Genomic DNA, 16,301 nt, shown 5'->3' on the forward strand with positions numbered 1-16,301 from the left:
ATGGGATGTTTCCCCAATTGCATAAATGAGATGTTTCTTTAATTGCATAAATGGGGTGTTGTCCTAATTGCATAAATGGGATGTTTCTCTAATTGCATAAATGAGATGTTTTCCTAATTGCATAAAAGGGGTGTTTTCCTAATTGCATAAATGGGATGTTTTCCTAATTGCATAAATGGGATGTTTCTCTAATTGCATAAAAGGGGTGTTTTCCTAATTGCATATATATAGTGTGTGTCTATTTGCATAAATGGGATGTTTCTCTAATTGCATAAATGGGATGTTTCTCTAATTGCATAAATGAGATGTTTTCCTAATTGCATATATATAGTGTGTGTCTATTTGCATAAATGGGATGTTTCTCTAATTGCATAAATGGGGTGTTTTCCTAATTGCATAAATGAGGTGTTTTCCTCTAATTGCATAAATGGGATGTTTCTCTAATTGCATAAATGAGATGTTTCTCTAATTGCATAAATGGGATGTTTTCCTAATTGCATAAATGAGATGTTTTCCTAATTACATAAATGGGTGTTTTCTCTAATTGCATAAATGAGATGTTTCTCCTAATTGCATAAAAGGGGTGTTTTCCTAATTGCATAAATGAGATGTTTTCGCTAATTGCATAAATGGGATGTTTCGCTAATTGCATAAATGGGATGTTTTCCTAATTGCATAAATGAGGTGTTTCTCTAATTGCATAAATGGGATGTTTTCCTAATTGCATAAATGGGATGTTTTCCTAATTGCATAAATGGGATGTTTTCCTAATTGCATAAATGGGATGTTTTCCTAATTGCATAAATGAGATGTTTTCCTAATTGCATAAATGAGGTGTTTTCCTAATTGCATAAATGAGGTGTTTCTCTAATTGCATAAATGGGATGTTTTCCTAATTGCATAAATGGGATGTTTTCCTAATTGCATAAATGGGATGTTTTCCTAATTGCATAAATGAGATGTTTTCCTAATTGCATAAATGGGAGGTGTTTCTCTAATTGCATAAATGGGATGTTTTCCTAATTGCATAAATGGGATGTTTCTCTAATTGCATAAAAGGGATGTTTTCCCAATTGCATAAATGGGTGTTTTCTCTAATTGCATAAAAGGGGTGTTGTCCTAATTGCATAAATGGGATGTTTTCTCTAATTGCATAAATAAGGTGCTTTCCTATTTGCCATCTTTCTTGTAAGTTATTAAATGCAACGATTTGGTTGGATTGTATAATAGCACCTACAGCCAATCAGAGTCCTGGACAGATACGACTGTAAAAATTATGTGACTCTGATTGGCTGTAGTTGCTACATTTAATCCAAACAAATCGCTACATTTCATGATATAAGAAAGGTGACTATTGTAGTCAAGGTATAAGACGAAGTTTGTAATAACTATTGTAATATTGTATAAAACAAGCTGCACAATTCCTGTCAGAGAGGGGGAATAGAAAGTCATGACCCACCCCCACCCCCTCTCCATCATGAAAAACAACCACAACTGAGATGTTTTAATAATGATATATGATAGGTGAAAATAGAAAAATCAGAAGTAAAAAGAATAGTGAAAGAAAATGCAGTAACTAAGTCAAGTATTTAATTATACACCCAACTTTAAACCAGTGATAATATTAACATGGTATAATCAACACGTTGTCTCAACCTGTATATCTGAAACCTATGATATTGACACTAAATAAAGACAATATGAAGGTATAAGAAGATACAGTAACTAAGTCAAGTATTTAATTATACACCCAACTTTAAACCAGTGATAATATTAACATGGTATAATCAACACGTTGTCTCAACCTGTATATCTGAAACCTATGATATTGACACTAAATAAAGACAATATGAAGGTATAAGAAAATACAGTAACTAAGTCAAGTATTTAATTATACACCCAACTTTAAACCAGTGATAATATTAACATGGTATAATCAACACGTTGTCTCAACCTGTATATCTGAAACCTATGATATTGACACTAAATAAAGACAATATGAAGGTATAAGAAAATACAGTAACTAAGTCAAGTATTTAATTATACACCCAACTTTAAACCAGTGATAATATTAACATGGTATAATCAACACGTTGTCTCAACCTGTATATCTGAAACCTATGATATTGACACTAAATAAAGACAATATGAAGGTATAAGAAAATACAGTAACTAAGTCAAGTATTTAATTATACACCCAACTTTAAACCAGTGATAATATTAACATGGTATAATCAACACGTTGTCTCAACCTGTATATCTGAAACCTATGATATTGTCACTAAATAAAGACAATATGAAGGTATAAGAAGATACAGTAACTAAGTCAAGTATTTAATTATACACCCAACTTTAAACCAGTGATAATATTAACATGGTATAATCAACACGTTGTCTCAACCTGTATATCTGAAACCTATGATATTGTCACTAAATAAAGACAATATGAAGGTACATGAAGATACAGTGTAAAGTACAGTATTATTCATACAGTAGAAAATAGAAGCTAAGATTCTCATTAGGCCTCGTATTCTTGAAACAATCTTAGTGCTAGTGTGTAATCTTCTACCACTATTTCTAGGATATCTTAGCACTAAGATTATTAAGAGAATACATGGCCAGGATGGTTTAGAAATTGAATAAGAATATTTATATTGTCAATTCAGAGATATAACATAATGTATGGCTGGTGATAAATCAAATAAAATATTTATAAAAATTAATGAAATTGAGATTTCTGCACCTAATTGGGCTAATTGACTGGCAACACCATGTAGTGTACAATGAGAGTAATTTTACCAAGACAGTGGTATTAGCCTACTCTTTTAAATTTCTAACTGTCAAGGGATCTTTATTGTACACAGCCTATATATTCCCTTGATTCTAAATATCTATAAATCTTATATATACAATGATAGTAGAGATAAACAATAGCACTATTTTCATCTGACAACTTCCTCTGTTACAGGCTGGTGAAAAACATTATCTTTCTGAGATTCTTCTGTAATCTTTTCTAAAACAACACCAGTCTTATCTGTCACAGGCCCATCTCCACTTGCTGCTATATCAGTTAATAAGTTGACAGTACCGAGAGATAGTTTATTAGGGTTGATAGTGACTGATTTAGTACAATCGTAGGTTTTATATATTCCTACTAATCTATCAGCTAGTTCAAACATATTACTTCTCAGTGAAATAATGATAAACTGAGCATTTCTAGTTCTCTCCTATCAAAATATAAAACACATTATTTATTAGGATATTACAGAGAGTATAGATCTTTGTACCATTCGAATTTTCAATCAGACGTCTGTGATTCTAAGTCCTCTTAAATTGAGACTATCGCTAAAAGCCCATAGTTTTTATCAACAGCAAGCTTTGAAAGGGCTGTCATATACCTTGAAACATCTTTATAATAATTACAGGAATCACAGACATCTGACTGAAATCAAAATGGTGCTAAGTGATGATATCAATAATCCTGATAAACATAACAAATTTAGAAAACCTCTTTACAATATCTTTAATAGATGAGATTTATCTGTATTCTGACATGAACAAACTTTCTATATTGATTCTAATCTTTCAATCTAGTGATTTATAAGTTGTTTTCTACAGATTCTACCTGTTATAAAATCTTACTCACCTTAATATAGTTAGCAATAATAGAAACATTTTTAAAATCTAACGCTGCATCTATCTCATCCATTACATACAGTGGTGTTGGTTTATAGTGGTGTAGAGCAAATACTAGAGCTAGAGAACTTAATGTCTTTTCACCGCCAGATAAATTAGATATATTCTTCCATGATTTCCTTGGGGGTCGTACACTGAAATAAAATATACAATATTCAATCTTTTGAAAATGGTCAAAGGGATATGAATAAGTGGAGACAAATAATACTATGCGGTGTGCAATGAGGGAATTTTTCAAGTCCTTTGATTCGAAATAAATCTGGAATGTTGGTCCACTTTTCCCTGACAAAAATTATAATGTAGAGAGATTTTCTATTCAAGTTTGGTCTTCATGAAAATAAGCAACAACATGCAAAATGAAAAAGTCCTAGAAAAAGCCTAACAAGGTATATCAAGGGCTATAATTAAATAGAATTCTAAATCCCCAAAAAACTCAAAAATATTTCACCGACCTGAAGACGATACCCTCAGAGAAAGGATCTAAAGAATCAAGTAATTCTAACTCAGCGTCGCCACCTAGCGTGATCATCTGATACATTTCTTTTAATTTATTCGTAATGACATTAAACCCAGCCATGAATTCATCCAATCGTTGTTTACGAAGATCTTCATGATATCGTCGTTGTTTATCACGTACATCTGTTATCTCGTCAAGTTCTGATACACGTTTTAAATAAACCTCTTCCTACAATAAATACGTCTATAATCCAGTCTAATAATACAGATTTTAAACCGACCAAAATCACAAAAGATAATCATAAAATAATCAGAGAAAATCAGAGTCATAAGCCAGGACATATTTCTCAAGTTAAACAAACAATATTTAAGTTAAAAGCAAGTTTTTTTTGTAGACGTTGAAAACATATTTAAAAAAATTGAGACGCTACTTTTATCTTGTGTCTGAACGTCACGTGTTCGTGATTTATCAAAGTACTTCGGTTCAAGTCATGCTTTCTACATGGTGAATACAATGTTCTGATTTTGGTTCCTGAGTCAGGCTGTAGTTTGAGTAGAGACATGTTTCTAGGAACTAACCTTTTTCCTGTATTCTGTAATAGCAGCCATATTGGGTTTCATCTGACGTATTTTTTCTTCCATGACAGTAATAGTATATATTAACTGATCTTTCTTTAGAGATTTTACAGTATCTTCTACTGGTGGTTGAAGTTCTGTTTTTTCTTCTCCTTCTATTGGTGACAATGATAGTTTACTGATCTGAAAGGGAGATAACTCTGTATAATATATATGGTCCTAGTTTTCTGTAGTTTGGGTAATGAGGAAAGAATTTTGTGATTGAAGACTAATAAGATGTGCAATTCTTTCCTCTTTAACCTAAAATTCCAAATCATGCCATCAGATCCAGTCCAAAAGCTGACAAAATTTAAAGATGTAGACAAGAAATTCTAACATATGATATGAATTAACAAAAATTGGATTTAATTTTCAAAATAGATTGAGAGTGAAAGAAGCAAACCTCTTTTTTCCAATGTTTAGTTTTTGATTTATTTTCTTTCACCAAGTTATCATATTTATCAAGTTGATGTCGAACATCAATATTATCTTTCTGTAGTTTCGTCTCTTCTTCTTCTAATTCTACCATGTTTTTCTTTATCTTATTTAATGTAACTTCTACTTCTTTCATTTTCTCCTGGAAAACATCATTTAAATATATTAAACGGGGCGGGAAAGTCTAACAATATGAATATTCATTGTTTTGATTGGTTATTATAGTTTATTGTGGGTAAGTGATGTGCTGAAGGGAACCTGATTAAAAACAGAAGATGTATGTATTGTTCTATATCTAAACAGATTCTAACCCACAGTACCGGATTCCTTAGCAGACGATAATCCAACATGCTACTGATATAAAAACACACAGATCCAACCCAGTGTTAGAGTGAAGTATGGACGATAGTTAGTTTCAAAATCTTACCTGAGAATCCTCATATTTCTGTAAAACATCCATTGCATCTTTTTCCATCTGTTCAAACGCTTTCTCCAGTTCGGCCATTTTATTTTTATTTTCCTGTATTTCTTCTTTAGTAGATTCTAGTTTATCTTCTGCTTTCTTTAAATTTCTATCAAAATAAAAATTAAAAAGTTTGACGAACTTGGTATACTGTTCTTACACTTCTAAACGTAGGATGATATTTAGGCTATCATCAGGCAGTGTGCAATAAGGGAAATTCTATAGACAGCAACATCAATCAATTCTGTTTCAATATTCAACTGTCAAGGAATATTGAATAGACAAAGCCTGTAGTGAACAGATGTTCAGTTTACTAAACACCAGGCTTTTTTCAGGTCAGTTTTGACAAAGGGAAGTAAGCAAGGACAGTTGAACTTACCTCTCAGCTGTTTTAACACTAACTTTAATTTTAGTGATATTTCCCATAGTTTGATCTATTTCTTTAGAAACACCATCAAGTCTTGACTGAACAGCTTTTATTTTACTTCCTCCAATCTCCATTATTTTATTATTTAAACTGAAATTATAATCTATTATTAGTTTTTATTTATAACTTAATTTAAAATGATATTATTGTTTCTATCATCTCTCATTGTTTATTAAATATAATTATATTTCAGATTTATAACTTACCTTTTGACTTCATCTTGTAGTTTAGTATAACCAGCTGAGATTTTCTCATATTCTAAAAGATAAATTGATGAGAGTAAGGTGTCAGGTATAGAATTATTACCAGCATAGTGATGACATAAAACGCTAAGTGGAATTGCAGGAATCACAGACGTCTGAAAATCAATGATATCAGTGTCCTTGATACACATACAAAATTTAGAAAACCTTTTTACAATTCCTTCAACATATGTCAAATATTATGGTCTACTCTACCTGCTTTAAATTTGCCAACTTTTTTCTCCAGATTTTTGAGTTCGTTTGGATCTGGTGCTACCTCTTTAACTTTTTCTTCCTGAGTTTGAACAAGTTGAGTTAAACCTGGTATCTGGTCTTTCATAGCCTACAATATACAAATATTGTTAAATAAAATTATTATTATTAAGTTAAAGTCTTATTTCTTTGCTTCTGGCAAGTTTAATACAAAATAAAAAGAAAAGATGAAATAGTAAATTTATAACAAGGATAACAACTTCAGTTGTCAAGGATCTTTTCTACCAACTGGTCCTTGACCAAATTTCTTGGCATTCACCCATGGCATTTACAGTTGGGTTGACTTTAATATTCACTTGAACAATGACTTTCAAACATAGACTGAGATAAGAATCCATGACCACCATTTTTACAACATGTAAATATTCCAATTCAAATTGAAAGTTGTGAAAAATTCTAAATTTGAACTCTGCAGCAAGTAAAAATGAAGTTTTTGTTATAAATCTAACCTGAATTTCATTTTTAAAGTTAACCATGTTTGTTTCTAGAGTTTTTAAATCTCGTTCCTGAACTCGTATCATTTCTTCTAATCTATCTCGGTTCTCTCGGAATTCTTCAGTCTGTACAGTCGCCTGGAATATCATAATAAATATTTTAGAGAAGGAATCACAGTATCATACCTAAACATTATAAATTCTTCAGCTGGGTCTCTTACAAATTATCCAGACATGTTGAATTTAATGTGGTCTGACAGTATTAAATTGATAAACCTAATTAACTCCCCTTGATTGAATTTGACAAACAAAAGCAATATAACTTGTTAACAAAAGACTAAATATGAAGTCTACTTCCTTCGACGAACAATCCAGAACATAAAAATGACGGACCCTTTATGAACGTAAAAAGGGAGACAAAGTGGGAGATATCAAGATGGCACTAGAGTATACCTGTAGTTTTTGAATCAAGGTTAAAAAGACGAGAGTGTATTGCTTGATTTGTAATGTCTGAGATAAGAGATAAGTGTGAATTCATAATTATTACAGTCAACGTACCTTTTCTAGAGATTTTTCAATTTCTACAAGTTGTCTAGGATCTATATCTGCTACGGCAGCTGACCCCATTCGACCTTTACAGACCTGATTACCTCCCCCTGATAGAGTACCTGTAATATATCAACAATATACAGGTAAGTTTTTATAATGGTGGAGATTAAACTTCTTTCCTTTCAAACTATTAGTTGACTATTTACAACAAAATCCTAACCATTACAGGTATTGTAAGGAAACATTTTATTGATTCATGACTTCACTATTTCAACAGCTACTATTAATAATATCTAAGAAAAGATTTAGTGAGATTGAAAACATGTTTCAGTTTTAACAAGATACAATCAAACTCTACCTACCTGCAATATCTATAACCTGTCCTTGTAAAGTAACGACTCTGTAACGTGTTTTACCGTAAGATATCTTCGTAGCTTGATCTAGATCTTTAGCTACTAGTGTATCACGTAGAGCGTAATAAAACGCTGGTAGAACAGCTTCATCATTCACATTAACTAGGTCAAATAATCGTGCTACATTTTCTGGACTGGAAATAGAAATTTATTTAAGAGACCATCTTAAACTGTAGACACTCCAGGTGATAGGGATTAAAAGCCAACACTCAAAAGCACTGTCAGAGCCATCAGTGTTTTAGCTTACCTATAAGGAGATTCAAACCTACAGAACCTAATGTGACGATCCAAATTCTACCATTTCAGTTATTTAACTGTCCAAGCAGATCAAAATCAACCTTGTCATGGACAGAGCTATTCCACTTTCCAATCAGACGACAATCCAACTCTCTACTGACTGAGCTATTCCACTGTCCAATCAGACGACAATCCAACTAGCTACCAACTGAGCTATTCCACTGTCCAATCAGACGACAATCCAACTTGCTACCAACTGAGCTATTCCACTGTCCAATCAGACGACAATCCAACTAGCTACCGACTGAGCTATTCCACTGTCCTAGCAGACGACAATCCAGCTTGCTACCAACTGAGCTATTCCACTGTCCTAGCAGACGACAATCCAACTAGCTACTGACTGAGTTATTCCACTGTCCTAGCAGACGACAATCCAGCTTGCTACCGACTGAGCTATTCTACTGTCCTAGCAGACGACAATCCAACTTGCTACCGACTGAGCTATTCCACTGTCCTTGCAGATGACTATCCAACTCACTACCTACTGAGCTATTCCACTGTCCTAGCAGACGACAATCCAACTTGCTACCGACTGAGCTATTCCACTGTCCTTGCAGATGACTATCCAACTCACTACCTACTGAGCTATTCCACTGTCCTAGCAGACGACAATCTAACTTGCTACCAACTGAGCTATTCCACTGTCCTTGCAGATGACTATCCAACTCACTACCTACTGAGCTATTCTACTGTCCTGGCAGACGACAATCCAACTCTCTACTGACTGAGCTATTCTACTATCCTAGCAGACGACAATTCAACTAGCTACCGACTGAGCTATTCTACTGTCCTAGCAGGCGACAATTCAACTCTCTACCGACTGAGCTATTCTACTGTCCTGGCAGACGACAATCCAACTCTCTACTGACTGAGCTATTCTACTATCCTAGCAGACGACAATTCAACTAGCTACCGACTGAGCTATTCTACTGTCTGCTACTGAGCTATCACACTGTCCTAGCAGATGACAATCCAACTAGCTACCGACTGAGCTATTCTACTGTCTGCTACTGAGCTATTCTACTGTCCTAGCAGACGACAATCCAACTAGCTACCGACTGAGCTATTCTACTGTCCTAGCAGACGACAATCCAACTCACTACCTACTGAGCTATTCTACTGTCCTGGCAGACGACAATCCAACTCTCTACTGACTGAGCTATTCTACTATCCTAGCAGATGACAATTCAACTAGCTACCGACTGAGCTATTCTACTGTCTGCTACTGAGCTATTCTACTGTCCTAGCAGACGACAATCCAACTAGCTACCGACTGAGCTATTCTACTGTCCTAGGAGACGACAATCCAACTCGCTACTAACAAAGCTATCAAAATATATATATATAAATATTCCCTCTTAATTTGATAATTGACTTACGTTTGTATTTTTCTAGCGGCCTGTTCTTTAAATCGTGCCATCTTGTCAAGAGCTATGAAGGTGGCGACACCAACATCAGCTTGTTTTAGATAGTTGACACATTTCTGGGCAGTATTTATTGTATCTACAACAATATTATCTAACGCACCACAAGCTGTTGATATAGCAACATCATATTGTTTATCTATACCACCTAAATCACCCTAAAATAAAACATAGCACAAATGAAATAAAAGAGTTTTAATCCTACTGTTCTGCACCTAATGAAGATGGGTGATGCCATGCAGTTTGCAATGAGGAAAACTCTAGCCAAGGCAACAGCCTTAGCCTTATCTTGTTTGATTTCAAACTATGACAGGATTGAACCCTGGAACTTCAGGTTAGCCAGCAAGCGTATAACTCACTAAGCCACAGCCGGTCTCTGTTTAGGTCAAAAAAAAAATGTCTTTACTACCTACCAAACGACCATAAATACCAGGAATTTCTCCTTGTCGTTTCTGTTTCATCAAAGCTTTTATCACTTTTCCTTTATTCATATCAGCCTGCATAGAACTTCGTGAGACTTCTAACTTTTCTCTTAGCTCTCGTACCTATAGTTATATTACATATATAGTAGAATAAGACAATGATCAACCCCCAACTTTAGTTCAGATATAACTAGAATTCAAAATGGTGGAGAGATAAATAGAGTATATTAAACATATCTTGTTCTGATCTCTTGACAACTGAACTGGAAACAAACTGAACCTGTTAAAAACTCAACAATCATGTGCCACCAAGGTATACTGGTATTTTATATACATATCAAGGGGAAGTAACCCTTGTCTAAAGAATATTACAAGTCAATATATCTTACTTGTTGTGTTGATTGAGCCTCTTTCTCTTCAACTAGTTTATAATCTTTACGACATTTTATTACAATTTTCTCTAAATCTGGTATTCTCTTCTGCATTTCTACTATATTTCTACAAAAAATTTAAAAATGGTAAAAACGTGAACTGCTATATAAATTATCAAAATAGAAAATACTCTCTCAAAATTTAAATACCACATAAAGATTGTTGATGTAGATAATAGATCTAAAGAGAACTAAGCCCCAATAATGCACCCATTGAATCAAAAACAGTAGCTCAGACTAGCCTCGTGACAGATAGAATCTAAGTATAACTAGATATTCAATTGCTAGCAACAGGCATCATTCAGAAGAATCAAGATATTTTGGGATATAATTTACTCTTTTCTCTTTGTTAAAGTAGACTGGGCTGTTTCTAGTTTCTCTGTAACTTCTGTTAGTTTATTTTCTTCTCGTGTTTGATTACTCAAATATACATCTAGTTCAGATTGGGCTACTTGATACTAGAATTATAAATATTAAAACAAATTTCTAAACACTTGGCTATATTCCTTGACAAAACCTCACTTATACTTAAAATTTCTACATTGAAAATTAGAGTCTACACAATTGGGTGACAAAACATTTCGATATGTCGGTAGAAACACCCTGACAGCTTCCAAACAAACAAAAAATAATAACTTACAGTAGATTTAACATCATTTACTGATTTACACATTTCTAAAACTTTACTTTCTTTAATTTCTTTCTCCTCTTGTAAACCCTGAAACATAAAATAGATATTTTAAATATATTTAGAACATGACATCTTAACAAATATCACCATTCCAGGACTGTCAAGATGAAGGGGTTTGATCTATAGATAAACAGTATTTGAGACAGGACCAGGTCTACGTTTAAGATAAAAAAAAAATTGTATGACTTTGATATATTTTAGCCCTTTTAGATGGAAGCCAGAGGAAGGAGGGATTTTCTTTTCTTTAAAAACTTACCTTAGTCTCATGTCAAAACTTAAAAGAAGATACAATTTTTGCAATACAGGGGCCATTGATATAACAGGTTGAAGGCAATGGGATAAGTGGATTTAACTCTTTCTAAAACTGTCCAAAACTTTACATTTTAACAAACTAAGATCCATATTTTCGATGTCGAGCTAGAAGCTCCAGGGATGAGGGGATCTGTTTTGAACATACCTTAGTCTCAGTTTTTAAACTGTCCATAACTTTCTTCATACTCTCTTCTTCTCTCTTTTTCTCTACTTCTAATTTCTCTAGTTTAACTTGTAATTCTTCTACTAACTTTTCACTGTGTTCAGGTACAGCTTTTAATTCTTCTATCTAGATCATAGGAGATAATGGCAATAATTAACCAACATGCAGGAAGATGATATAGTTATGATAAAACAAGACAAATGTTTGTCTCTTAATTAAAACTGTCATCTCAAATGATTTTCTAAGTTCTGTTCATATTCTGGCCTCAATTGAACGTTATGGAAGCAGAATATGTCAAATTTTCCTTTCTATTCCATTCCCCACCATTTTGAATTCTGTCTAAATCTAAATTTTTTGGCACACGTTCTGAACTCTGTTTAAACAGGCAGAGCTCATCAATCAAGCAACTCCATTGAGTTAAAAAATAAATTATTAAGACAACTCTTTCTCTCTGATTTTGTTTAACTGATAAACAATTCTCACCTTTTTCTTCTCACTATTCTGTGTAGCTTCTAATTTTTTTATACTAGCCTTGGTATGTTTTAAATCTTCACGAAATTTAACATCTTTCTGTTCAAATTCATTAAATGTCTCTTTATTTTTCTCTGTTTCTTTCTGTAATTCTTGAAATTCTCTGTAAAAAACAAGCAAAATGCAGAATCAAAGTTCACCCTTTCCAAACGATCAGGTTGAAAAATCTGAAGGTATTATCTTTACCTATGCCAGTGTCTAAACTATAAGTGTCTAACTCACTGAGCAAAACCCCCACCCCACTCTCTTTTTCTATGACTAACTTTTAAACCAACAACTCCTTCAAATATAACTTGATTCTAACTTACTTGAAGACCTTTTTATGTTTATCAGAATGAGATTTTTTAGTGTCAGTAATTTCTGTTAATCTTTCATCTACTTCTTTTAAACTTTCTTTTATTTTACCATATTCTTCACTAGCTTTCTCTTCATTTTCTACACATTCTTGACTACAAACATAACAATTTTAATCAATCATGGGCAATAACTCTAAACTGGAATTATGAAACACCCAATATTCAAACTATTTCTGATCTCTTGAACTACACCATTCAATTGCATTTGACAAGAAATTAATCTTACCAGCAACATCAAACTGAAATTCCACCAGGACAGTAGAATTTTTGTCAAAAGTATTCTCTCAATCTATGCCAGGATCAAATGAGTTGGTTACTTTGCAGGCATTTAAGATTGGAAGAGGTGGGGAAAACATTGACCCTGGCATCCTACAGAAAAAGACTAATACATAAAGGGGAGGAGGAATAGAGGGAATCACGGTCCTCGAGACCACTGGCTGTGGAATCATAAAGAAAATAAGACTTACATATAAACATGATAAAGTAGATGTTTTATGGTCGTCAACTCGTTCTCTTCTTTTAAATATTCTACAGCTTCATTCTTCGGCCCTTCTAAATCATCTTTCTCTTTCTCTACTACTTTTACTCTGTTTAACTAAAAAATATAACACATCTCATCATCACCAAACACCTGCTTGCCAGTCATGTCTGACTCGAGTTCAAAACTGTCTACAGTAAGTTATGTTTCATTCAATTAAACTAGAAAGTATTAAGCTAATACACTCACCTTTTCAGCTCTGAATTCATTTAATGTTTCAACACGTTTAGATAAAATATCAATAGGTTCTTTAAATCTATTACTACCAATAATATCTTCTAGAAATTCTAACATTCCATCCTCATGTTCAGACTGAGCTTTAGGTTTCATCATAGCTATCTGTTCTACTTCACCCTGGAGATAAACAGTAGAAATTATAAATTAATATAATATTGATAAAGATTTCTGTATGTCAATTGAATTTGATTGTATGCTAGATTTTGATAAAATATTAGACAAGAAGCAAACAGCTTGAGGAGTCCCAGTAAGGGGAGCTAACTTGATCATATTACCTGTAGAATAAGGAATCTATTGTGGTCTAGATCAATTCCACTTCGTCTCAATAAGGCAGCCACCTCTTTATAAGTAACTTTACGTCCGTCGACAGCGTAGTTTGATGTATTGTCTTTAGAGGCTGTACGAGAAACAACTATCTCACTATTTGGTACTACTGTAAACTCATCATCTCCTGGCTATAAACATAGAAAATAGTTCAAAAGCTGGTAATAATATATAAGGACCTTTACCATAGTGTTGTTAATAATGGTTTAAGTGGAATTGCAGGAACCACAGACACCAGACTGAAAATTGGAATGGTGTAAATTGATATACATGGAATGCAATCAATGAATGTTAATGAAAATCAACCTACCCCAGTGTCGATAATCTTTTGAAAATAAACTGAGACAGTACAACTGGTTATATTTTGATGTTCCTGACTATTGTGTAAGAGAACACTCAGTTTCTTAGAGCGTATTTTATTGGCACGGTAACCAAAAACAAACAACATGGAATCTATTACATTAGATTTACCACTACCATTCGGTCCAACTATAGATGTAAAACTCTAGAATGGAAATGAAAACATAAAAATGCCTGATCTCTCATTAAAGACAGTAAAAAAGAATTGTCAATTATTTGATATAGTCAGTTGATGAGATCACACTTTGAATAGGAATGAATTTGTGATCAAGGGCAATAACTCAATAAATGTCATAAATCGCTCAGATAAAACGTTGACCTTTTAGAATATAAATCAATTTTCTTCTGAAGAAAACAAACATTTATACAGCTCATATTTGTACCAATAAATATCCCTTGAAAATAATGGCTATCAAAGGCAAGAATATTGTTGAGAATAACAAACCTTATGAAAGGGACCGAGAGTCTGAGTACCAGCGTAAGATTTAAAGTTGTGGTTTTTAATTTGAGATATCATCAATCTAGGACCGTTCACATCGTACGTAGCTACCGACTCGGGTGCTGGGGGGATCTCTACTTCACCAAATTCTATAAAAACAAACATACATTGATATTAAGATTGATTATAGCCAACTGACCAGATAGGAATACCTCACCACATTCTAGAGAAACAAATTGATAATTAATTCTTTGGAACAAAAAAAACACATATCCAACATAAAATGTTGCTTTCACATCTTGGTGATACAAGCCTTAACAGTTTGAAAGTATTATGACCAGTATAATTTTGTTTTTTGAGAGTATATGTGAATTTTCCTCCCATCTAGATTTACTGACAACTTAACACAAACCTGCAGCGCTAAAATGTCTTGAAACTGAGGGAGTTGGTGCTGCATCTATTTCCATTGGTTCTCCTGTTGCACCCTGAGGTGCTGGTGTCTGTGGAACATCTGTTTCCATAGCAACTGTTTCTTCCTCATCATCAAGGGCAGCCAGTGCCGCTGCTTTCTTCTTTGACTTGCCCGAATTTACCGATGATGGCATTTTTTTACTTTCAGCATGAACAGCTATAAATATTTATAAGAACCAAAAAATGAAATGAATGGAGTTTTACATCCTTCTCTTCTGTACCTTATTGGACTAATGAAGACAAGACATGCAATGCCATGTAGTGTGCAATCGGGAAAATTAGTTTGCCAGGTCAGCATTATTAGCTAAACCTTTTTCCATTTCCAATAGTCGTGGGATCTTTACAAGCACAGCCAGTAGCACGCAAGGCTTTGGACTTGGTTTGTCCCAACGTCAACAACTAGAGTGTAGTCTTTCAGTAGAATCTTATATTTAAGCAACATTAATGAAAGCTGGGAGCTTGAATAAACAGCAGTGAGAGTGAATAACGTTAATGAGGAAGAGATGTAATGATACTTCGTCGAAACTATTGAAACCTGAATGAAAATTGCTTCGTTATTCAAATAAAATATTGTTGACAAGTATGAAAATTAGTGAAGCCGAAAGGAAAGTAAAGTGCATGTATTTCAAATTCATCGTCGTCAGAAGAAAAGTTTCAACAAAGCAGGGAGTGTAACTCAAGAACAGTACATGGCAGTGTGTAAAATGTTTTAAAAGTCAAAATAATTTGATCAAATTCAACTTTTGTTTACCTTTTTCACTTGGAAAAACTGTCAATGTTGAAAAGAGCGCTAAACTTCATTCACCGGAAGTCGATTGTGATTGGTTGATAATGTAGGTCAGGCAAACTATTTTCTGCTCAAATAATCCCAAAGAGTTGGCCACGGGCTTATTCTAGGGACTACAAACACGATTTTTTCTTTTAAATATTATAAATTTAATAAATCATTAATTTAATATCACATTTGATAAATCTAAAAAATTGGTGGTGAAGGAAAAAAAAAATGGCGATTTTACAACAAAGAGGATTTCATCAAGAAATGATTTGATTCATAGCAAAGAAATGGCAGCATAACAATTTTACCAACATTAAAACAAAATCAGGAACATATATTTGTGAAGTAGAGAGAGGGTATTTATCAACCACAAACATCTTACTATTCTGTTTGGTTCTAAGATTCTAAAAGTGCAGTCAATTGAGAATTGAATCCCACCCATCCTCTGTAATATAATTTAAGAATTCTTCAAATCTCTGACTAAGAATTCCAAATAAAACTGAAAATTGTTTTGATAAAGAGCGAGA

General features: G+C 33.4%; 2 protein-coding genes across 2 annotated transcripts; both read left to right on the top strand.

The window, feature by feature from the left end:
- Positions 1-8,409: 8,409 nt before the first annotated feature.
- LOTGIDRAFT_140312 (hypothetical protein) lies at positions 8,410-8,640 on the top strand (the record flags this gene model as incomplete). Its single annotated transcript, XM_009050174.1, has 1 exon — positions 8,410-8,640. A coding segment is annotated over one exon (231 nt), but the record flags the coding sequence as incomplete, so codon positions are not given.
- Positions 8,641-8,643: 3 nt separating this feature from the next.
- On the top strand, positions 8,644-9,024 carry LOTGIDRAFT_140321 (hypothetical protein; the record flags this gene model as incomplete). The annotated part of the gene is made up of 1 exon (XM_009050175.1): positions 8,644-9,024. A coding segment is annotated over one exon (381 nt), but the record flags the coding sequence as incomplete, so codon positions are not given.
- Positions 9,025-16,301: the final 7,277 nt, after the last annotated feature.

This window comes from Lottia gigantea (assembly GCF_000327385.1).
Source record: "Lottia gigantea unplaced genomic scaffold LOTGIsca_146, whole genome shotgun sequence".
Taxonomy (NCBI): domain Eukaryota; kingdom Metazoa; phylum Mollusca; class Gastropoda; family Lottiidae; genus Lottia; species Lottia gigantea.